General features: G+C 48.2%; 2 protein-coding genes across 9 annotated transcripts; both read left to right on the top strand.

Moving 5' to 3' along the window:
• The first annotated feature begins 130 nt into the window (after positions 1–130).
• On the top strand, positions 131–14,338 carry Alg12 (ALG12, alpha-1,6-mannosyltransferase). Of its 6 annotated transcripts, none has more exons than XM_087557519.1 (10): positions 131–269; positions 2,799–2,986; positions 3,057–3,189; positions 3,548–3,721; positions 4,395–4,589; positions 6,581–6,684; positions 7,208–7,431; positions 13,148–13,311; positions 13,394–13,469; positions 13,574–14,332. In XM_087557519.1, exons 2-10 carry the CDS (start codon positions 2,822–2,824, stop codon positions 13,803–13,805), a joined length of 1,467 nt encoding a protein of 488 aa, XP_087413645.1. In that variant the 5' UTR covers positions 131–269; positions 2,799–2,821; the 3' UTR covers positions 13,806–14,332.
• A 2,122-nt stretch (positions 14,339–16,460) lies between these two features.
• LOC148004925 (uncharacterized) lies at positions 16,461–22,267 on the top strand. 3 transcript variants are annotated; one of them, XR_015625847.1, is made up of 2 exons: positions 16,461–16,544; positions 22,048–22,267. XR_015625847.1 is itself a non-coding variant. In XM_087559853.1 (2 exons), the coding sequence occupies exon 2, from the start codon at positions 20,152–20,154 to the stop codon at positions 21,226–21,228; it is 1,077 nt and encodes a 358-aa protein (XP_087415979.1). In that variant the 5' UTR covers positions 16,461–16,544; positions 19,979–20,151; the 3' UTR covers positions 21,229–21,483. The 3 variants fall into 3 exon arrangements, 2 of the variants coding, with proteins under 2 accessions (XP_087415979.1, XP_087415978.1); XM_087559853.1 differs by lacking the exon at positions 22,048–22,267 and adding an exon at positions 19,979–21,483; XM_087559852.1 differs by lacking the exon at positions 22,048–22,267 and adding an exon at positions 19,979–21,483 and having other exon boundaries at positions 16,461–16,562.
• The last annotated feature ends 378 nt before the right edge of the window (positions 22,268–22,645 follow it).

Genomic DNA, 22,645 nt, shown 5'->3' with positions numbered 1-22,645 from the left:
ATCCCCCCTGCCTGATGTGGACCAATTGAGGCTCGCCACGAGAAGCCACCAATGAGAAAGCCCCGGGTCAGCGTCCCGCGAGAATGAGGCGGAACCGTAATCTATCCGGTCTTCTTGCCCCGCCCTCCACGAGTGGCCTGCGGCGGCCATCTTTTCTCCGGGCGGGAAGTGCCCGCCTCTGTGGCCAGCTTGAGCAATGGTGGCCATGTTAAGTTCGGGCAAAGATTTGGCTTCTTGGCCTGGCTTCCGCGGCCGGCTTCCTGCGGAAGGTAGTCTTGTGAGTTCCGAGGGGCCATGCGGATAGCAGAGGAGGTTAGCGCGCGCCGCCGGGATTGGGGTACTTGGGAGGTGATGAGGCCGGGGCTCATCCGAGAGCGCGTGACGGCCTTTGAGTTCCTCACCTGGGGAACGGACCTCTCACTTAGGGGCTGGATATCTCACCTGAGGCCTGGACCTTTCATCTATCTTCCTCACCTGGCGGCCGCAGGTGTCATCTATAAACTGCTCTACCTCTGGGTCCGGCTCAATGTGGTTGGAGGGGGGGCAGTAGTCGACATTTCCGCAGGGGGTTCAGACAGTGAGTTCACAATGACCTTTCGAACTTTAAGTGACTTGAGTGAGCAGGAGGAGGAGACGATGTGAATTATCTGTATTTTAGAGAACATCTGTTTATATAAACAATACAGTTTCGTCTGGTCTTTGGTTTACAAGTAGGCCTCATTACATCAGATAAACACTTCCAGGTTAAAGCCACAATTTGAACGAATGACTCCGACAGTTTCCTTGTTAGGTTTGGAGTCACAATTGTCAGGGACAACAGGATCTTTGAAGGGTGCTATCTAATCTGAGGTGCCCTCCTTCTCCACGCCACATTTGTATCTGAGCTTGGCTGCTGGAAGGCGATTAGCCATCTGCCTTCCCTGCAGCTGGCCCCATTCCTGCCGATAGCTGGGTTTTATGTACTGGCGAATATCTACCTATATTGTTTTGCTCCTGGCTGGGTATTCCAGCTCACCCTGGTCTGTTGTCTTGGAAAATGGCTGCTGTTGGTCCTCAGCAGAAAACACACCCCTTTGTGGCTGTGAGGTAGGAGGAGGATCAGGTGAGTTCCATGGGCAGTAGTCACTCTAAAGCTTGGGTCTACTTCAAAGTTGTGCAGAGCAGATAGTTGAAACAGCTAGTCGGACTGCTGCCTCCGAGGCTTGGCTTCTTCCTTCTCTTGGAGACAGGGTCTTGTAATACCAAGGATGACCTTGAACTTTTGCTCCTCTTGCCTCTTAACCTGAGTGTTGAGAATACACAAATATATCTAAGTATCTGGTGTTTATGTGGTTCTGGGGACCGAACCCAAGGCTCTGTGCTCTTAACAAGTTGCCTAGGTTGTCTTGTTCCTCCTGTCTTAGCCTCCCAAGTACTGGAATCATAAGTGTGCATCACCATGCCCCAGTATGATTTTGTGTCAGGCTAGGAACTTTATGTACACATTGTTCCATAACATAATTAGTCGACAGTCAGACTTTTTCAGTTCAGCACTTTTTATTGGGTCTAACACAGCTGGACATAATCAGGTGGGATGAGATGTTGGCCCCACTCACCGTAGCCTTGCAACCAAACTTGGAACGAGCAAGTGCAAGCTGAGGCTTATTTACACTCCACTAAAGTCTTTAGGATAAGCCTCCATGTGGGGATGGGGAATACCTGTGGGGCATTTTCCTGATTGATGATGTGGGAGGGCCCAGCTCACTGTGGATGATGCCTGGGCTGGTGGTCATGGGTGCTATAAGAAGGCAGGCTGTGCAAGCTAGTAAGCAGCACCCCTCCTTGACCTTTGCATCATCTCCTGCTACCACGTTCTTGCCTTGAGTTCTCCCTTGGTTTCCTTGGATCATAAGCTGTGTGATGAAATTAGCCAATTCTCCCCCGAAGTTGTTCTTGGATGTGGTGTTTTATCACAGAAATGGAAACCCTAACTAAGACAATAGGAACTATGAGCGTCATTATATGTCAAGGGGTTGGGACTGGAGAGATGACTGGTTAAGAGTGCTGACTGATCTTTTGGAAGACCAAAATTTAATTCCCAGCACCTACATAGCACCTCACAACTATAATTGTGATTACAGTTCTAGGGGATCAGATGCCCAGACATACATGCTGGCAAAACACTCATATACATAAAAAACAATTTTAAAAAATTTAAAGGGTGCATTAGTCAGGGTTCTCAAGAAGTCTCGAAGTAATAGAATGAAGTGTGTGTGTGTGTATGTGTGTGTATACACATATATACATACACACATGCGATTTATTAGAGTGGCTTACAGACTGTGGTCTAGCTAGTCCAACAATGGTTGCCTATGAATGAAAGGTCCAAGAATCTAGTTGTTCAGCCCACAAGGCTGGATGTTTCTTTCATATGGTCTTTAGTATACACTGGAATCCTGAAGAAATAGGTGCTATTGCCAATGAAGGAATGGATTTGCCAGTGAGGCCAAGAGAAAGAATGAGCGGGCAAAGAGCGAGCTTCCTTCTTCCACATCCTTTATAGAGGTGACCAGCAGAAGGTGTGACCAGCTTAAAGATGGATCTTCCTACTTCAGAAGATTTACTTAAAAGATCCCTTACAGGGTACCCAGCTGCTTGGGTTTTAGTTAATTTCCACACATGTCAAGTTGAGAGAATAGCCATCTCAAGGGGTGCTGTGCTCCCTCCTCTCCACATCTCACCAGTGTGACCTCAGGCCGAGTCTTAGGAGTGTCAGGCCGTGTAAGGTAACAGTGGTACTTGTCTTTGTTTCTGTGAAGGTGCATGAAGTTTAAAGCTCTTCATGGCTGGCAAGAAATCATCAGGCAGGCAGTCACTGCTGCCTCTGGGGCTGTTGGTCACTGTAGCTGCCATCCACCTTGTTGCCTGTCCGTACACCAAGGTAGAAGAGAGCTTCAACCTGCAGGCTACGCATGACCTTCTGTATCACCAGCTGGACATAGACAAGGTGAGGCACTGCCCTGAGCTGAGGCTTGCTCTTCTCGCTAGCCTTGCGCTGACCACACTTCTCCTTGCAGTATGACCACCATGAGTTTCCTGGAGTCGTTCCCAGGACATTCCTGGGGCCGCTGTTGATTGCCGCGTTCTCCAGCCCTGTGGTTTATGTGCTTTCACTGTTGGAAGTCTCCAGATTTTATTCTCAGCTGATAGGTAAGGGCCCCACGAGGGTGAGAGCTTCGACCTTACATGAGCACAGGTGGGGTGGGGATGGGGTGGGGTGGGGATGGGGTAGGGATGGGTGGATTCACCGTAGCCTTCAGCCAGACTTGGGACAAGCAAGCAGGAGCTGTACCTTAGACTCCACTAACTTGCCTTTAGCCAACAGCCAGCCAGGGCTGAAAGGAAGTCGGAGGCTTGGATGGTGTAGGTCTCAGTGCAAACACAGGCCCCATGGCCACTACCGGTACACACGTGCACTCCTATGTAGTCTTGCATATTGTTCCCTGGCTTCACCTGTGTCTCCTGTTGGATCCCTCACATCAGTGACTTTTTTGCTCATTTCATTTAGTCAGAGGCGTCCTTGGACTTGGTGTGATTTTTGGACTCTGGACATTACAGAAGGCAGTAAGACAGCAGTTCGGGGCTACGGTGGCTGTCATGTTCTGCTGGATATCAGCCACACAGTTTCATCTCATGTTCTACTGTACGAGGACGCTCCCCAACGTGTTGGCCCTGGCTGTGGGTATGTAGCTTCAGGATGTGCCTCCTGACCCTCACAGTATTGTCTCCACGACATGGCTCCTCATAACCTGCTCAGGATCTCTTGTTACGGAAGCAGGCTTCTCTGTATCGGGGCTGGTACTCTAGAGAACACCACCCTGAAGCACCCGTGTGCTGTCCCAGCAGACATTCTGCCTAGGCAAGTCAGCTTCTCTGGCGCTTGTTCATTTGAGGTTTTAGTATGCTGGGAACATAGTCCTACTATGTAGTCCAGACCAGCTTTGTGTGCTAGATCCCCCTGCCTTAAACTCCGAAGTGCTGAGCAGCTTCTAGAGTGATTTGTTTATTTAAGCTTTTGCATGCATGGGTATTATGTATGTATTTAAGCACATAATGTGCGTACAGTACCTTCAGAGGTCAGGAGAGGGCATCAGGTCCTCTGCAGCTGGAGTTAGAGAAAGTCGTGAGCTGTCCTGTGGGAGCTGGGAGTGAAACCTGGGTCTTCTTCAAGAACGGCCAGCTTTTTAATTGCTGAACCGTCACTGCTGCCCCGGAGTAATGTGTGTGTGTGTGTGTGTGTGTGTGTGAGAGAGAGAGAGAGAGAGAGAGAGAGGGAGAGAGAGGGAGAGGGAGGGAGAGGGAGAGAGAGGAGAGAGCGCGCCCCTCACTGTGTGTTCTGTTGTTCTGTTTTGCAGTTTTACCGGCCCTCACAGCCTGGCTGCAGCACAGATGGGCCGTCTTTGTCTGGCTCTCCGCCTTTGTCATCATTGGCTTCAGGGCTGAGCTGGCTATGCTGCTGGGCATCATGCTGCTGCTGACCTTGTACCAAAGGAGGATGTCTGTGGCCAGATTGCTCCAGCACGCCATCCCAGCAGGGATTCTTTGCCTAGGCAAGTTGGCATCTCGGCTTTGTCTGTGTGTCTGCCAATGGTTTTGGTATTTGAGACAGAGTCCGACTGTCTTAGTTACTGTTCTGTTGTGAGGGCACACCATGACCAAGGCAGCTTATGAAAGGAAACTTTTAATTGGGTCTGGCTTACAGTTTCAGAGGATTAGTCCGTGATCATCATGGCAGGAAGCATGGCAGGCAGGCAGGTAGGCATGGCACTGGAGCAGTAGCTGAGAGCTGCATCCTGATCCACAGGCAGCGGGGGTGGGGGTGGGGTGGGGACAAGGCCTGGTGCGGGCTTGTTTGAAACCTCAAAGCCCAGCTCCACTGACACACCCCCTTCATAAGCCACACCTCTAATCTTTCCTGAACTGTCCACCAACTAGAACCTAAATATTAAAATTTATTAGCTCTTGGGGGATATTCTTTCTTTTTATATTTATTTTATTGTATATGACTACACTGTAGCTGTCTTCAGACACACCAGAGGAGGGCATCGGATCCCATTACAGATGCTTGTGAGCCACCATGTGGTTGCTGGGAATTGAACTCAAGACGTCTAGAAAAGCAGTCAGTGCTTTTAATGCTGAGCCATCTCTCTAGCCCAAGGAAATATTCTTTTTCAAACCACACACCCACTGTATAGCCCAGGCTGGCCTCAAATTTGAGCTCTTCCTGCTCAAGCCTCCGCAGCTCTGAAGTGACAGATGTGTCAGTTGGAAACGTTGTGTGTGTGTATGTGCGTGGCATCCAGAGGTCAGCCTCGGTGTCAGTCCTCAAGGATAGCCACTCGGTTTGTTCCTAGGGTTTTTGAGATATATTTATTTCTATTTTCTGTGTATGGGTATTTTGCAGCTTTTTTTTTCTGTGAACTACATATGTACCTGGTTCCCATGGAGACCAGAAGAGGGCATCGGATCCCCTAGAACTGAAGTCATGGACAGTTGTCAGCCACATGGAATTGCTAAGACATCCCTTCAGCCTCATACCTGGATGTGTGTGTGTGTGTGTGTGTGTGTGTGTGTGTGTGTGTGTGTGTGTGTTTTCTTCAGACAGAATCTCTACATACCTTTGGCTGTCTTGAAACTCACTTTGTAGACCAGGCCGGCTTCAAACTCACCATACCTGACCTATACCTGGCTTTTTCTGTGGGTTCTGGGATAGAACTCTCAGGCCTTCCTGCTTCAAGGAACGTTTACTAAACTGTTGCCTCAACCCTTGAGATTTTTTTTTTTTATTACACTTAGCTTTTTTTAGTGTGTGTGTGTGTGTGTGTGTGTGTGTGTGTGCATGGCCACACATGGGCCTGTTCTCAGCACAATGCACATTTGGAGGTCAGAGCACAACGTGTGGGAGTCAGTTCTTTCGTACTATCATGTAGGTCTCAGGGATTGAACTCAGGTCATCAGGCTTAGTAGCAAATGCCTTTACCCACTGAGCCATCTCACTGGCCAACATACACGTGTCTGTTTGTAGAAATAAGTGTGTGTGGTTGTGGGTACCCATAGAGTCCAGAAGAGTATGTTGGGTTTCCTTGTACCCAGGAATTGTGACAGGCAATTGTGAGCCTTCCCTTGTGGCTCTGGGAACTGAACTTGGGTCCCCTGTAAGAGCAGTGTGCACTCTTAACTACTGAGTTCTCTCTCTAGTCCTCCTCCTTTTTAAAAGATGCAAACAAGATGTTCTGAACTTTGGCAGCAGTAGAACTTGCCAGTTCTGTCCTAGAGGTAGCTTCTAGTTGGAAGCCTGCATCCACCACTGTCCTTCAGGCTGCTAGGACAGGCAAGAGGAGGGCAGTGTGCCACGCACTGGGGAAGACACTTGATGAGATGGTGTCACACACCATCAGCTCCTTTTATGGGAAGCTGCTGGTGGTTTCTGTGGCCAGCAGTCACTTTGTGGGGCAGTTAAGCACAGTACTCATGTGAGTTGAGGCTTGAATTTTATAGGTGGCCATGTTCCTTACTGAGGACACTTCTGTTCTGTTATTAGGGCTGACGGTTGCTGTGGACTCCTATTTCTGGCGATACCTTGTGTGGCCAGAAGGAGTGGTGCTTTGGTACAACACTGTCCTGAACAAAAGTTCCAACTGGGGTGTATCCTTTCAGTATTAGGTAGGAGTGCATGAGCTAGTCAGCCCGATGACCCTGGCCTGCCTCCAGTCAGCCACAGTCTGGCACAGGTTGGGTGGCTGTCTGAGGGTCAGGGCAGGAGCTTCTCCTAGGGCTCACTCTCTGGCAATGTCTCCCTGAGTATCACCTAGTCCTACCCATAGTCCTCAGGGTAGCTGCTTTTTAAACATTTACACGGAGTACTTCAAATGGTCTCATGGTGAGAAAGGAGAACACAGCGTAACATACCATCCTCATCTCTCAGTACTGGGAAGAAAGGAGAAACGCTAACGGCAGTTCCCATAGTCCTCTGCAGAGCCCTCAGTTACACTGTAGCTGGAAGGGTTTGCTGTGCCCAAGATCAGTCATCCCTGTACCTCCTACGCAGGTCTCGCTATGGCTTTGGCATAACTGACTTTGGGTTTTATGCTGTTACCATTTTAGTTCCATTAAGTGGACAGTGACTCGATCTCTGACAAATTCATGCCTCCTTAACCCCAACCTGAAGACCTCCCCACTCCTGTGGTATTTCTACTCAGCCCTGCCCCGAGGCCTGGGCTGCAGCCTTCTCTTCATACCCCTGGGTGCAGTGGACAGGAGAACCTTTGCGTTGGCTCTGCCAAGCCTTGGATTCGTGGCTTTATACTCGCTCCTCCCACACAAGGAACTGCGGTTCATCATCTATACCTTCCCTGTACTCAACATCATGGCTGCCAGAGGCTGCACCTATGTGTGAGGGTTTTGTCCTTGAGACACTTTCTACTTTTTCATTTTGACTATATATATTTTTTAAAGATTTATTATAGGTATAGAGTTCTGCCTCCATATACACTTGCAAACCAGAAGAGGGCATTGGATCCCATTACAGATGGTTGTGAGCCACCATGTGGTTACAGGGAATTGAACTCAGGACCTCTGGAAGAGCAGCCAGTGCTCTTAACCTCTGAGCCATCTCTCCAGCCCCCATTTTGAGTATATTTTTTTGAGTGCGGACTTTAATTACCCAGGTGCTAGGTATTTTAAAGGTTCATGAGGAATAGATTTACACCAGGCAGTGGAAGCACATGCCATTAATCCCAGCGCTTGGAAAGCAGGGCAGGTGGATCTCTGTGGGCTCAAGCCCAGCCTGGTCTTCAGAGCTACGAAGAACCCCAGGTGGGGTTTGTGGGAGAAAGAAAGAAATAGATTTGCTGTGCAGAGAAGCACATGCCTTTGATCCCAGCACTTGAGAGGCAGTGGCAAGTAGGTCTCTGAGTTTGAGGCTACTGTGATCTGTTTAGTGAGATCTTGTCTCACAAAAGGAAAAAATACGTAAGAAATAAGTAAGTTTGCCAGTTTGACATGGAATAGGATTGTTTTAGAAACAAAGAGTGTTTGGTTTGGCATACACTTAAATTCAAGCACTGTCATTGAGTGTCCTTGTCACTTGAGCAGAGCTTTGGTAAATTGGGTGTCTGTGGTCCTCCGTGTAGCAAAAGGCCTGTGCTCGGTGCCTCTTTCCGTGTTTGTGAGTTTTACTTCTGCCTCTTCCCAGCGCCTTTGTCCCAGGGCTGCTCATGGGAGAAATGGCCAAGGTAGGCCTTCAAGCCTGGGAGGTGGCTGGTCCTGGCTGGGTTCCAGGGCTCTGAATGATTGATCAGGTGGATGGTGTTCTTGGTCCAGGCTGGTGGATGGCAGGAGGGCATTGGAGCTAGAGAAGATACGGTGGTGCTTTTGGTTAATTGTGGAGACATAGGGCGGCTGTGGCTTGGGTTCGTGTGGAAGATGGTGTGGGAGTTGCCGGGGACAGGAACAATGGATGGTACAGATGATGGGGAGGTAACAGACAGAGCAGGTGATGTGACTTGTGGATCAGGAGGTAATAGGGTCAGCTGCTAGTGCAGGGGTTAAGGAGAGGCAGGCTATGAGGAGGGTTCCCTGGGCTGAGTGTGTAGCTAGTTCATAATGTTGTGGGCTCTATAGATCTAGAAGGTCCACTCTGCCCTTTTCCTCGTTTAGACCTGGAGAGTGAATGCCCTGGGAGCCAAAGCAGGAGCCATGCTCAGTACTCACCACTTGGTGGAAACAGGACTGCTGAGCCCGGTATAGGTTGCTCTCAGAACTGGCAGAGTCAGTTCTGAGGGGACTGGCTGGGCCCAGGCAGGACAAGATTCCGGAGAGGCACAGCGATGCTCACTCTGGTAGGGACAAATACATGTTTTCTATTCTTCCCCAGAACAACTGGTAGAGGGAAGGGGCCAGCCCATGGAGCTGCCTTCAGACCACCCTTCAGCTCATGGCTTAGACCCTTAACTGTTCACTTGTACATATTTGCACAAGTTGAAGGGATTTTAACAAGATCTCTCTTAACAAGACACAGTTTTCTTGTGGCCATGACCGAATACCTGACAGAAGCAGCTGTGGGAGGAGTAACTTGTTCTTCAGCTTAGTGTTAGAGATCTTACTCCACAGTCTGCATTAGTGAGGAACTAACTGTTAGAGATCTTAGTCCACAGTCTGCATTAGTGAGGAACTAACTGTTAAGAGATCTTAGTCCACAGTCTGCATTAGTGAGGAGCTAACTGTTAGAGATCTTAGTCCACAGTCTGCATTAGTGAGGAACTAACTGTTAGAGATCTTAGTCCACAGTCTGCATTAGTGAGGAACTAACTGTTAAGAGATCTTAGTCCACAGTCTGCATTAGTGAGGAACTAACTGTTAGAGATCTTAGTCCACAGTCTGCATTAGTGAGGAACTAACTGTTAGAGATCTTAGTCTACAGTCTGCATTAGTGAGGAGCTAACTGTTAGAGATTTTAGTTCATAGTCTGCATTAGTGAGGAGCTAACTGTTAGAGATTTTAGTTCATAGTCTGCATTAGTGAGGAACTAACTGTTAGAGATCTTAGTCCACAGTCTGCATTAGTGAGGCAGAACAGAAAGACACCAGGAACTGCTCACTTCAAGGTGGGCAGGAAACAGAGGAAGGACCAGGCATAATCTTCAGAACATGCACACACACACACACACACACACACACACACACACACACACACACTCACACACACTCACACTCTCTCTCTCTCACACACACTCACACTCTCTCTCACACACACACACACTCACACTCTCTCTCTCACACACACACACACACACCTGTAACCTACATCCTCCACTATACTCACCTCATGGTTTCTAGAGGCTCCTGAGGAAGTGCCACTCACTGAGGGCCGAGTGCTGACATGTGAGTCTGAGGAGCACTGTATGGTTTAATTAGCACTATCCCCCATAGGTTCATCTATTTGAACACGTGGTTCCCAGTTGGTGGCACTATTTCACTCTGTCCCTTAGCTGAAATAGAGTGAACTTTTACTGAAAATTTGTATTTGAGGCCAGTGATTTTAAAATTTAGTTGGTAGACTAATTTTTTTAAAGGGTCAGAAAGCAAACATTCTTCTTTATGTGGGCCACACAGTCTCAGTCACAGCTACTAATTGCCATTCTGTTTAAAGTCATCCTCAGAGACATAGAAATGTTCCTTCTGGTAGGGACAATGACTGTGAAAATGGAAGCAGTACCATGTCCCATCAGTGCTTGTTTACAATATGCCTTTAAAAGACACTGAGGTGTAGGGGCTGGAGAGATGGCTCAGAGGTTAAGAACACTGACTGCTCTTCCAGAGGCCCTGAGTTCAAATCCCAGCAACCACATGGTGACTTACAACCATCTGTAATGAGATCTGATGCCCTCTTCTGGTGTGTCTGAAGATAGCTACAGTGTACTCACATACATAAAATAAATACATCTTTAAGACATTGAGGCAGATCAGAACAGAACCCAGGTTAATTTGGGAGTGATCTGAGCCACAGCTCAGACACCATGGTTCAACCTGAATTCTGCTTTTCTCGACCCAGTCAGGCCTTAAAGACAAACCCTGGGAGAGGTGGGGATGACATTCATTGTCTAAATGGAGCAGGGGTAGCAGGGCTCACACCTAGACTCGCTGTACTTAGGAACAGCAACCTAAGCCATCCTGTTCCACAGTAAACTTCAGCTCATCCTCAGCTGTGTGGTGAGCTTTTCTCAAAAGTAAAATCAGGGAAAGGGCTGGGAGAGCTCCGCTCCACTGTAGTTTGTCCAGCATGCAGAGCTCTGAGTCGGCCTTCAGTACATCATCAGTTAGGTTCAAGCTCGTCTTTGGCTGGACTCCCCCATTTCCAGACCAGCTGGAGCACATGAGACCCTTCCTAGGTAAATAAGTTTCAAAGAAGCTAGATCAGTGCAGGTGGGTAGCAAACTGACTTAGAGTGGCGGGGGGGGGGGGGGGGGGAGATCTATCAAATGTACAATTGCTTATAACAGAAGTCACTATCCCCTGCCCTATACCCTTGGCAGAGGGAGCCATGTCCCATCATGGTGGGGACTCCCAAGTCAGTGTGCCTGCCTGTTTGATTCTCAGTAACTCAAGACCACCCGACTGACTTTGCCTCTGGTCTTAGAGCAAAGACTGACGGCCTCTCCCAAACAGCTTGCCTTAAACTAGGCAGGGCCTTTCCATTCTTTAGCATTCTTATCTATGGAGGATTTAGAGGCACCCAAACTTCATCTCTACGGACCACCTAACTGCACCAGACACCGCGGTATCTGAGCTTTTCTATTCTGCTAACAATTAGGTTTTCTGTGTACAGTAATCAAATATCCTGTAACATTCCATGTTCAGTGAGAGGCACTATCTGAAAGGAAGAAAATCCTGATAGAGCAGGGCCCCTGCTGTCCTCTGACTTGTCCACGTGCATGCAGATGTGTTGTTCATTTTGTACAAAGGTGCACATGTGCACCACACTCATCCCCAGCAGAAGATACTGCTCCTTCCTCAGCAACGAAAGTCAGTCTTGGGAAAGGAAGGGAGTGAGGGTGAGGCAGTACCAGGACCTGCTGCAGGGTTAGGATAGTCTCAGCAGGCAACCACAGGGTGTATGAGGTTTGACCTGGGGACACCAGCATGCGAAAAGATACCTCAGTACAGGACACCTGGTCGCAGTCTGCCTCCCTGCCCTTCCATGTTGGAGGCCTTGGTTTGCTTTGTGTGAACACAACAGGAGCAAGCAGTGAGCTGGATTTCTGCTCAAGAGGAATGCGGAGTCTTTTTAATACCCCTCAGGGCTGGAGGGATGGCTCAGTGGTTAGAGCACTGGCTGCTCTCCCAGAGGTCCTGAGTTCAATTCCCAGCAACCACATAGTGGCTCCCAACCATCTGTAATGGGATCTGACGCCTTCTTCTGGTGTGTCTGAAGACAGCTACAGTGCACTCATATATAATAAAAAAATAAAATATTTTAAAAAATACCCCTTAAAAAGCTAGTATAAACTCGAATTGGCATGTAGAGTGAAAATTTGGAGGATGTTTTACTGTGTGTGTGCATTAGTGGGGAGGTGCGCTGCTGTGGTGTGGATGTGGACGTGAGAGGAAAAATCTGGAGTCTGTTCTCGCTCTACCTTTGTGTGGGTTCTGGGGAGTCACGGTCAGGTTACCAGCTCACATGGCGAGTGCCTTTACCCACTGAGCTATCTCACGGCTTTATGTTTTGAGATAATCTTGCTATGTAACCCAGGCTAGCTTCAAATTTGCCGTCATTCTTCCTCAGCCTTCCCAGTGGTGGGATTCTAGGCCTGCGCCACTGTGCTCAACCACAAAGTTCTTCAGAGACATGTTAGTCATTTCGGTCAGTTGAGGGTTTTTTGTTTGTTTATATCAGCTTTTGTTTGTTTTTTTATTCGGTTTTTTTTTTCAAGACAGGGTTTTTCCTGGCTGTTCTCGGATGCCCTCTGTAAAACCAAGCTGGCCTTGAATTCACAGAGATCTTCTGCCTCTGCCTCCTGAGTACTGCGATCAAAAAAAAAAAAAAAAAAAAAGGTGTGCGCCACCACCGCCTGGCTTTAATTGAGAATTTTAAGGCAACTTTAACCTAAGCTCAGGCTCAACACCCTTCCTGCCCCCATCCAGCCATTACGAGAGATGAATGAGCACAGTACACAGAACAGAAGAGCCAGGCAGCGGTGGCTCACGCCTTTAATCCCAGCACTCAGGAGCCGGAGGCAGGCGGATCTCCGAGTTCAAGGCCAGCCTGGTCTACAGAGAGAGAGTTTCAGGACAGCCAGGGCTACACAGAGAAACCCTGTCTCAAAAAAAAGGAAAACAGAACAAAGAGGACAGACGAGGGGACACTGACATGAGTCTTCCATGTAAACTGAATTAGGTAGGGGCAAGTGGTGTGCGTAATTCAGTAGTCCTGGTCCATTGTGGTCTGCCTGACCATTACCTTGGTTCTGGTTCTGCATGGTGGAGAGAAGCCAGTGTCAGGGTGATCTGGGAGGGTGATCTGTCTGGGTTTTAGGACGACTGGAGACCTTGAAGGATATGGTGGTATTCCTGCCACCATATGCTTTTCATTAAACATCTCTTTTTTTCAGCCTGAATAAAAAGTCTTGGCCGTACAAGGTGAGAGCTCTGCTGGTGTTTGGACATGTCGTGGTAAATGTGGCGTCTACAGCCACATCCCTCTATGTGTCCCATTTCAACTACCCTGGTGGGGTTGCGATGCAGCGGCTACATGAACTGGTGCCACCTCAGACAGGTTAGTCCAAGGTGCTCCCTGGGGAAGCCTGTGCCTGACTGAAGCTCTGCGCTGGCTTCTGACTGAGGTTTGGTTTTCTCAGATGTCCTTGTACACATCGATGTGGCTGCTGCCCAGACAGGCGTGTCACGGTTTCTACAGGTCAACGATGACTGGAGGTTTGTTTTTGAAATATTATAGCGACAGGTCTAGTTGCTTCTCACAGAGGCCACCTATAAGGGGTGGTTGAGTGCAGTGGTGACAGGTGGCCTTTCTCTGGCAGGTATGACAAGAGGGAAGATGTGCAGCTGGGAGCAGCGGGCATGCTGGACTACACCCACATCATCATGGAGGCAGTGCCTGGGCACCTGGCCCTCTACAGGGACACGCACCGAGTCCTAGCCCGGATTGAGGCCACTACAGGTGTGAGCCTGAATCTAATGAAAGTGCCGCCCTTTGATGTCAGCCTGCAGACAAAGCTGGTACTTCTAGAGCGGCTGCTTAGGCCGGCCTGAGGACAGGAGATCTGGAGCATCAAGTGTGGTCACCACCTAACTCAGTAAAGACAGGAAAACAGCACAGGCCAGGGACTTCCAGTAACCCCCGGCGTTGCCCTGCAGCAGGCTGGGCCAGGCCCTACAACAGCCACACCTGAGACACAGGGCCGAGAATGTGGAGCCACCACCAAGTGTGATAATGGCCTGTTCAAACCTGTCTGCCATGGTTAGGTGACCCACAGGAGTGTTTATATTCATTCTGGGAGCCATTCAGAACCAAGAGGACAATGAGTCAGGCTAGAACGCCCTGCCACCCTGCTCTGCAGTGACCCCACTATATGTTTCTTGCCCCTGAACCACACTTGTTGCCCATGGCCTCAGGAGACGACGATGTAAAACCAGGTCTTTACAGATTAGACACACACACACACACCACCAATCATGGCAGCTGTTATAGTCCGAGGCATGCTACCTCCATTTCGGATTAGTTCTGAGGACATAACACATTTTCATAAAAGAACAGAAATAAAAATTATGTTATATTATGTCTTGTTATGTGGTCACTTCTGGAGACACTCTCTGCCCTGGTTTCACAGTAAGAGCCACTGGCTCTGTCACTGTACCAAACATCCAGTCATACAGATGACATGGTGTGTACACATCATGCATCCAATATGCAGGTCCACACCACACAAGCTCATGCGTGTGCAGATAACACACACACAGCCTGGATAGCATCTGCACAGTATACTTCACAGCTACAAAGGCTATGGTGTGTGCGTGCGTGCGTGTGTGTGTGTGAGTGCGTGCGTGCATGTGTGTGTGTGCGTGCGTGTGTGTGTGTGCGCGCGCTCGTGCTGTGTTCAAACATATGCAAGTGCATGTTAAAGCTAGGGGGACATTCCTGGGTCTTGTCCCACAGGCACCATCAGTTTTCTGTTTCCTGGCAGGTGAGCCCCAGGGGCCTGCCTGTCTCTGCATCCAGTGCTGGAATTACGAGCATGTACTACATGTGTGTCTGTTCCCTCCCCTCCCCACCCCAAGCCCTCCAAGTAGTTCTGTGGGCTGAACTCAGGTCGCCGTGCTCACAAGGCAAGCAATCTACCGACAGATCCTCCAGCTGTTTCCAAGTCTTTGAGAGCAGGTAGTTTGAGGCATGTCCTTTGGCTTGCTTGTGTAGACTTTCTGTCTGCACACAACCGTGTCATATACCACAGGGCAGGCTTTAGACTCCAGGTTGCCTCCTGACCCTCAGCCAGTATTCAAAACACTGCCTCAGCCATTTATTTCCATTTCTTATCTGTACTTATGTGTATTCATATATTGTCTTTTGTGTCTGTGTACCTGTGGCTTACTGCTTAACTTCGATGGTCTGAGAATCATTCCTAACTCTGTGTTCCTGTGGTGTGAGATGTCCCCAGTGGGGAGCCCCATCACATGGTACTTAACTTGTGACATGCCCCTTTGAGCATTGCCAGGTGTATAGCACTTTCAGGTGTGTGTCCTGTGAAATTAGCCATGTCTCAAAGTTTCTGGGCTTTTGGTGGAGCGTGGCTTTAGGCCGAGATCTGAGGCTGGGTGTCCTTGTTGACCTTGGGGTGTCTGCTCTTAGGCCCTTCCTGTAGACAGATTAGGAAGTACAGGCATGTCTACATGTAGAGACACATGAACATGTCTGAACAGTCACGGGCCATATCTACACTTCTTGTTTTTGTGGGGCTGGGATTTAACTCAAGGCCTCACGCATACTAGCCTAGCATGCGCCATTGAGCTCTATCCCTAGCTCCAATACTCATAATTCATCCCACGTCATGGAGGTCTTGCCATTTCTTCATGTCACAACTGTGCAACCCCCAACCACAATTAGAATCCTAGTTCTTGGCAGTGTCTATAAATTTGTTCAACAACAAAATACACATTTAGTTCTGGGATTCTGTACCGCCCATCTCTATTTGAACTACAGGACTGTACTTCTAGGGATCAAGCCACTCCTACAGATAAGCTCAGAGAGGTTTCTTCATCCACCTCTGTTAACTACTCTGAGCTATAGAGAATAGAGCCCATAAATGAAGTAGACTGATGTCTCATGCAACCGCCAACTTTACTCAGAGCATCGGATAATTTATGCCCTGGCAGTTAAGAGTTCAGAAAAGTTGGGTTCGGTCCCCAGCTCCGAAAAAAAGAACCAAAAAAAAAAAAAAAAAAAAAAAAAAGAGTTCAGAATGACAAGGACAAGCCACACATAGCATAAACATTTTTCCATAGAGGCATACAGACAGATAAAAATACCCATCTATAGTGAATAATGTAGTGTAAACTCATTCCTATCCACTAGGCATGGGAGGGGCACGAAAGCACATTCCAAGAACAGTTCTGTGTTTTTGAAGAAACTGGAGTCAGATTCATGTTGTGTTTCCTTGGACTTTCCTCACAAGCACTCAGAATTCCCCTCGCATGAATGACTCCATTTTGGGACTGTGTTCTGATAACACCTCCTGCTCTCTTTTTGGACATCAGTGCCAGTGTTTATCTTTGTAAGGATAGGCAGAAACACACGTTTTATTTCTCATTGTAGACGGCTTTTGTCATTTACCAGCCTCTCTGGAAATGCCGTGTCTCTGTATGGAACGCCACCAGGGAGGCTGACTATGGCTTCTGTAACACATCTTCTAGGTACTCGGTGTGTATCCGGCCTTTTGTAATTCAGTGCCTCGAAGGATAACCTCGTGGGACAGACTGTTTCCTCTACACACAGAGGTGTGTCTTCAGGTCGAGGTATACAGGAGCATACTGGGCAGAGGGAGATCATGCCGTGTGTGTCCTACCACCACTCACTGGACAGAGACAGGCCTCCAGTATGGCCGCCATTCTGGCCACTCACTGGACAGAGACAGGCCTCCAGTATGGCCGCCATTCTGGCCACTCACTGGACAGAGACAGGCCTCCAGTATGGCCGCCATTCTGGCCACTCACTGGACAGAGACAGGCCTCCAGTATGGCCGCCATTCTGGCCACTCACTGGACAGAGACAGGCCTCCAGTATGGCCGCCATTCTGGCCACTCACTGGACAGAGACAGGCCTCCAGTATGGCCGCCATTTTGGCCACTCACTGGACAGAGACAGGCCTCCAGTATGGCCGCCATTTTGGCCACTCACTGGACAGAGACAGGCCTCCAGAATGGCCGCCATTTTGGCCCGCTTCCATCTGCAAAGCGGACCATCAGTTTCAAGATGATTTTATGAATTGGCTGTTTGTATCTTTTGTCTATATTCTCTAATGGCTTTTACCTTGTTTTCTTCCACTTTGTAAGATGATGTAATCGTTAGATTTTATTTCCCTGGTTAATGACTTCTTAACCCTGTTAGTCTAGGACCTTATGAAGGGGCTGTCTCCTTCCTGGGAGTTTCTGCTTACCAGTGTCTGGGGGTCAGACCACCATCAGCCTTCTCCTGTACACTCAGAATGCAGCTGTGCTCCCTCTATACCCAGAGTGCAGCTATGCTTTCTGAGTGTGGCTGTCCCTCCTGTAAACTCAGATTACGGCCATGCCTCCTCTATACCCAGAATGAGGCTCTGCTTCCTGGGTCCTCAGCTCTTCCTATGCAGTATTTTCCTGATAGTTTCTGCCATCTGGAAATAAGATCATTTCTCCATACCAAGCACAATCCCTTTTTTGCTGAGATTACACTGGAGAGTACACTTTGCTTATGAAGAAGGCTCAGCCTGCCTGATGCTGTTGAAGTTTCCCAGGGAAGACAGAGCCATTTCTCCCCTGTACTCACATGTCTTTTAAGTGCATGAGGATGTTTTATCCTCTGTTTCTATGCCAGTTTGGATGTGTGTTACTAAACTTATTCCTAAAGGTTTAGATTGCCATCTCCCTGGATTATTTCTAGGTATGAACTGCTGGGGTTTTTCTTTTCTTTTTTCTTTTTTTAGACTTATTTATTTTATGTATATGAGTAAACTGTCACTGTCTTCAGATACACCAGCAGAGGGCATCAGATCTAATTACAAATGTTTGTGGGGCTGGGGATTTAGCTCAGTGGTAGAGCGCTTACCTAGGAAGCGCAAGGCCCTGGGTTCAGTCCCCAGCTCCAAAAAAAAAAAAAAAACAAAAAAAAAACAAATGTTTGTGAGCCACCATGTGGTTGCTGGGAATTGGAACTCAGGACCTCTGGAAGAGCAATCAGTGCTCTTAACCACTGAGCCATCTCTCCAGCCCAGTTTTTTTTTTTTCTTACTAAGATACTATGTACATATAAATGGTTACTCCTATGTGACACCACACACAGGCTGTAGAGCCGTTCACCAGAGGTGTTTGCATTTGATCTCCTCTTATAGCTACCTTGAAACTGGACTTAAAAGGACACACGGGTGCCCTTTCTAGAACGGGCTATCAACTATATAATGCATCATTCTTTGCTCTTTCTTTCCTGTGATATTTGCTTTCTACTGTGGTAAAGATCATTACCACAGGCAGTCCTGGGAGGAAAGGGTTTATTTCAGCTTACAATTCTCAGATCACACCAAGAAAATTCAGGGCAAGGCAGAAACCTGGAGGTAGAAATTGAAGCAGAGGCTATGGAGGAGTGCTGCCTGCTTGCCTTCTTACCTGCTTACACTGCTGTTTTACACCACCCAAGGACAACACACTGGAGGATGGTACTGCTCTACTCCCCATCCCCTACAGCCTCCCCAACCCCTGCCATGAGCTGGGCCCTCCAGCATCAATCATTAATCCAGAAAATGCCCTATGGACTTACCTACAGGCAATCTGATGGGAGCCTTTTCTCACTCAGCCTTCCTCTTCCCAGAAAACTCAAACTTGTCAAACCCACCCACCCAGTGATGTTTCTGAGGTTCCTCTCACCGTGTGTCAGTATTTTGTTCCCTTTGTCTCTGAGAAAACTTCACATTGAGTGGCCATACCCCAGGCTGCTTGTCCACCGCTGATGTCTGCTTATTAAAATGTTGATGTGGAAGTGTGCGCCTGTGTGCACACATAGACATGTTTCCATTTTTTTGCTCAGTAGATTGCTCGCAGAAGAATTATTGCTGGCCTAGGATGTGTCTTTGAGGTGGTATGCCATTGTTTCATGTACAAGTACAACAGTGTCACAACTTACGAATGTGCAGTGTGTAATGCTCCAATCAGAGCAGCACTTCTCTTTCCTTAAACATACAGTGCTCACTCTGGGGGTGTAGGGTATGTAGCTCATGGTTGCGTTCTGGTCCAAAGGGTGGTTTGTTGGAGCACTGTCCAGGAAGAGAGTCGTGTGAGCATGCTGAGTGCTTGTGAGAAGACTCTAAGAAAACACTGAATTGTTCTGGGAAGGTGTTTTCCTGCCCTTCCCAGGTACAGTGGATAGGAGTGACTTTACTTCAGATTACTCAGTATTGCTTGCTGCTGTTATTCTATTAAAAGTCTAAACTATCTTTCCTCTGCCTTTGGCGGGGGTGGGGGGGTGACTTATTTATTCCAGGTGCGGCTTGTCCTTGTGACAGTGTACAGCTTAAACTCATGAGAACTTTACTCAGATGGCCTTTTTTTTTTTCTTTCTTTCTTTTTTTCGGAGCTGGGACCGAACCCAGGGCCTTGCCATGCTAGGCAAGTGCTCTACCACTGAGCTAAACCCTTCAGATGGCCTTTCTTAACCCTCGAAGTCCAACTTGTCTGGGGCTCTGAATAAAGTTGGCTATTGCATGAGACTTTAGTCCACCTCATTTATTGGCTCCATTCCAGGTCCCACTGCCTCTACAGTGATGACAGTGATGGTCTCTTAGTTTTAGTCCATGTCACTGAGATCTGAACTGTATTTATGTCATGACTAACAATGGTGACTATTTTGTGTGTACACTGGTCATTCAGGTATCCTTTTTTTAAAAGATTTATTTATTTATTATATATAAGTACACTGTAGCTGTCTTCAGACACACCACAAGAGGGCATCGGATCTCATTACAGATGGTTGTGAGCCACCATGTGGTTGCTGGGAATTGAACTCAGGACCTCTGGAAGAGCAGCCAGTGCTCTTAACTGCTGAGCCCTCTCTCCAGCCCTCAGGTACCTTTTTTATAAAATATGTTCAAATACTTTGTACACTAATATCTTTACCTTCGTTACAGAACTGTGTTCTGGATATACACCCTAGTATCTTTGTTATGAAACTGTTTTTGTCTTGCCAGCTATTTCGTGTCCTTGCAGCCCTATTTTGAAACTTCCGTCCAACCCGGTCTACAGATGAAGAGAAGCAGGCCAGGCCGGGCACTTACTTGACAGGTCAATCCACGTATGTCTTTACATGCAGACGTGTGTCCTGAGAGCATCCCTACCTTGAGAGAGCTGTGTGAAATAGGACATGAAGACCCTCACCTTCACAGGCAACAGCAAGAGCCTCACCTTCGCAGGCAACAGTAAGAGCCTCACCTTCACAGGCAACAGCAAGAGCCTCACCTTCACAGGCAACAGCAAGACCCTCACCTTCACAGGAAACAGTAAGAGCCTCACCTTCACAGGCAACAGTAAGAGCCTCACCTTCACAGGCAACAGCAAGACCCTCACCTTCACAGGCAACAGCAAGACCCTCACCTTCACAGGCAACAGCAAGACCCTCACCTTCACAGGCAACAGTAAGAGCCTCACCTTCACAGGCAACAGTAAGACCCTCACCTTCGCAGGCAACAGTAAGAGCCTCACCTTCACAGGCAACAGCAAGACCCTCACCTTCACAGGAAACAGTAAGAGCCTCACCTTCACAGGCAACAGTAAGACCCTCACCTTCGCAGGCAACAGTAAGAGCCTCACCTTCACAGGCAACAGCAAGACCCTCACCTTCACAGGCAACAGCAAGACCCTCACCTTCACAGGCAACAGTAAGAGCCTCACCTTCACAGGCAACAGTAAGACCCTCACCTTCGCAGGCAACAGCAAGAGCCTCACCTTCGCAGGCAACAGTAAGAGCCTCACCTTCACAGGCAACAGTAAGACCCTCACCTTCACAGGCAACAGCAAGAGCCTCACCTTCACAGGCAACAGTAAGACCCTCACCTTCACAGGCAACAGCAAGAGCCTCACCTTCGCAGGCAACAGCAAGAGCCTCACCTTCACAGGCAACAGTAAGACCCTCACCTTCACAGGCAACAGCAAGAGCCTCACCTTCGCAGGCAACAGCAAGACCCTCACCTTCACAGGCAACAGCAAGAGCCTCACCTTTGCAGGCAACAGCAAGAGCCTCACCTTCACAGGCAACAGCAAGACCCTCACCTTCACAGGCAACAGCAAGAGCCTCACCTTCACAGGCAACAGCAAGAGCCTCACCTTCACAGGCAACAGCAAGAGCCTCACCTTCGCAGGCAACAGCAAGCTTTTGCCAAAGAAGTTATTACATTTCTATCCTGACCAGGAACACACAAGAAATTCCTTTATCCACCGATAAGGAGGACTCAGTGCTTTTTTTTCTTCCAGTCATTTTGGTGGACACATTTTTCCTTTCCTAAATTTTCATTATAAAAAAATGTCACCATATAGAGAAGTTGAAGAGAGAAGCTAGGAACAGGGCAGGCTGTGGTGCTGCACGTCTTAGTTATTAGCATTTGGAAGGGAAAGACAGGCAAATCTCTGAGTTCAAGGCCAGCCTGGTCTACAAGGAATGTTCCAGGACAGCCAGGGCTACACAAAGAAACCCTGTCTCAAAAAACAAAACTGAAACAACAAAAGAAAGAAAGAGAGAGAGAAGTGGTGGGGAGGCTCAGGGTAAAATGCTTGCTGTCATACCAGAGTCTCAATATGTAGGTCTAGCTGGCCTGGAACTCAATACATAGACCAGGCTAGCCTCAACCTCACAGAGATCTGCCTGCCTCTCCCTCCCTAGTTCTAATATTAAAGGTATGGGGCTGGAGAGATGGCTCCTTGGTTAAGGTCACACTGGCTGCTCTTCCCAGAGGACTTGGGTTCAATTCCCAGGACATGTATGGTGACTCACAACCGGTTCTAACTCCAGATCTAAGGGACTCTCTTCCATTTGCCTCTGTCCTCTGTGGCACCAGGTATCCACTGACACACATGTAGACCAATGCCCATATATATAAAATTTAAGAAAAAAAGCAATTTTCTGGAGGTTGCTAAGAAACCTTAAAAGTTAAAGGGGGCTGGAGAGATAGCTTAGCTGTTAAGAACACTGGCCGTTCTTCCAAAGGAGCCAGGTTGAATTCCTAGCACCACATGGCAGCTCACAATGTCTGTAATTCAATTTCAGGGGATATGACACGTGTAGGCAGAGCACCAATGTCCACGAACAACTGTGGACAGTGCATTGCTGGGCAAATGGTCCTGGGCCATCTGAGGAAACGAGATGACCAAGCCAGGGAGAAGCACTCCTCGGTGGTTTCTGCATCAGTTCCTGCATTTGAGTCCCTGCCCTGAGTTCCTTTCAAGATGGACTGTAATCTGTGAGCCAAATAAATCCTCTGCCCCAAGTTGCTTTTGGCCAGTGTTTTATCACAGTAACAGAGAAACAACTAGGAGAGTAGCTATACAAGTTTGCTTTGCCACCAGCCCAGCCGTGTATGAAGGTTGCTTCCCACTCCCACCACATTGAGGACAGTACTTGTTCTTGAGGGTAGTCAATTCTGACTGCGGGGGAGGTGGAGCCTGAGTGTAGTTTGACTTGCATTTCTCTGGTGATGAGGATGTTAGTTTTTCATCTCCTTCTTGCTCATTTGACTCCTCCTTTAGAACTGCCCAATCTGCCCATCCCACCTATTGGACTACTTGATTTGGGGTGGTTTTATGTTTGGATATTACTCCCTGATGAGTCGAGTAGCTAGCAAAGGTCTTTCTACTAGTCCGTAGGT

This window comes from Rattus norvegicus, chromosome 7 (genome assembly GCF_021556685.1).
Source record: "Rattus norvegicus strain SHRSP/BbbUtx chromosome 7, alternate assembly SHRSP_T2T, whole genome shotgun sequence".
Taxonomy (NCBI): Eukaryota; Metazoa; Chordata; class Mammalia; order Rodentia; family Muridae; genus Rattus; species Rattus norvegicus.
This window is presented reverse-complemented; position numbering and strand designations above follow the sequence as displayed.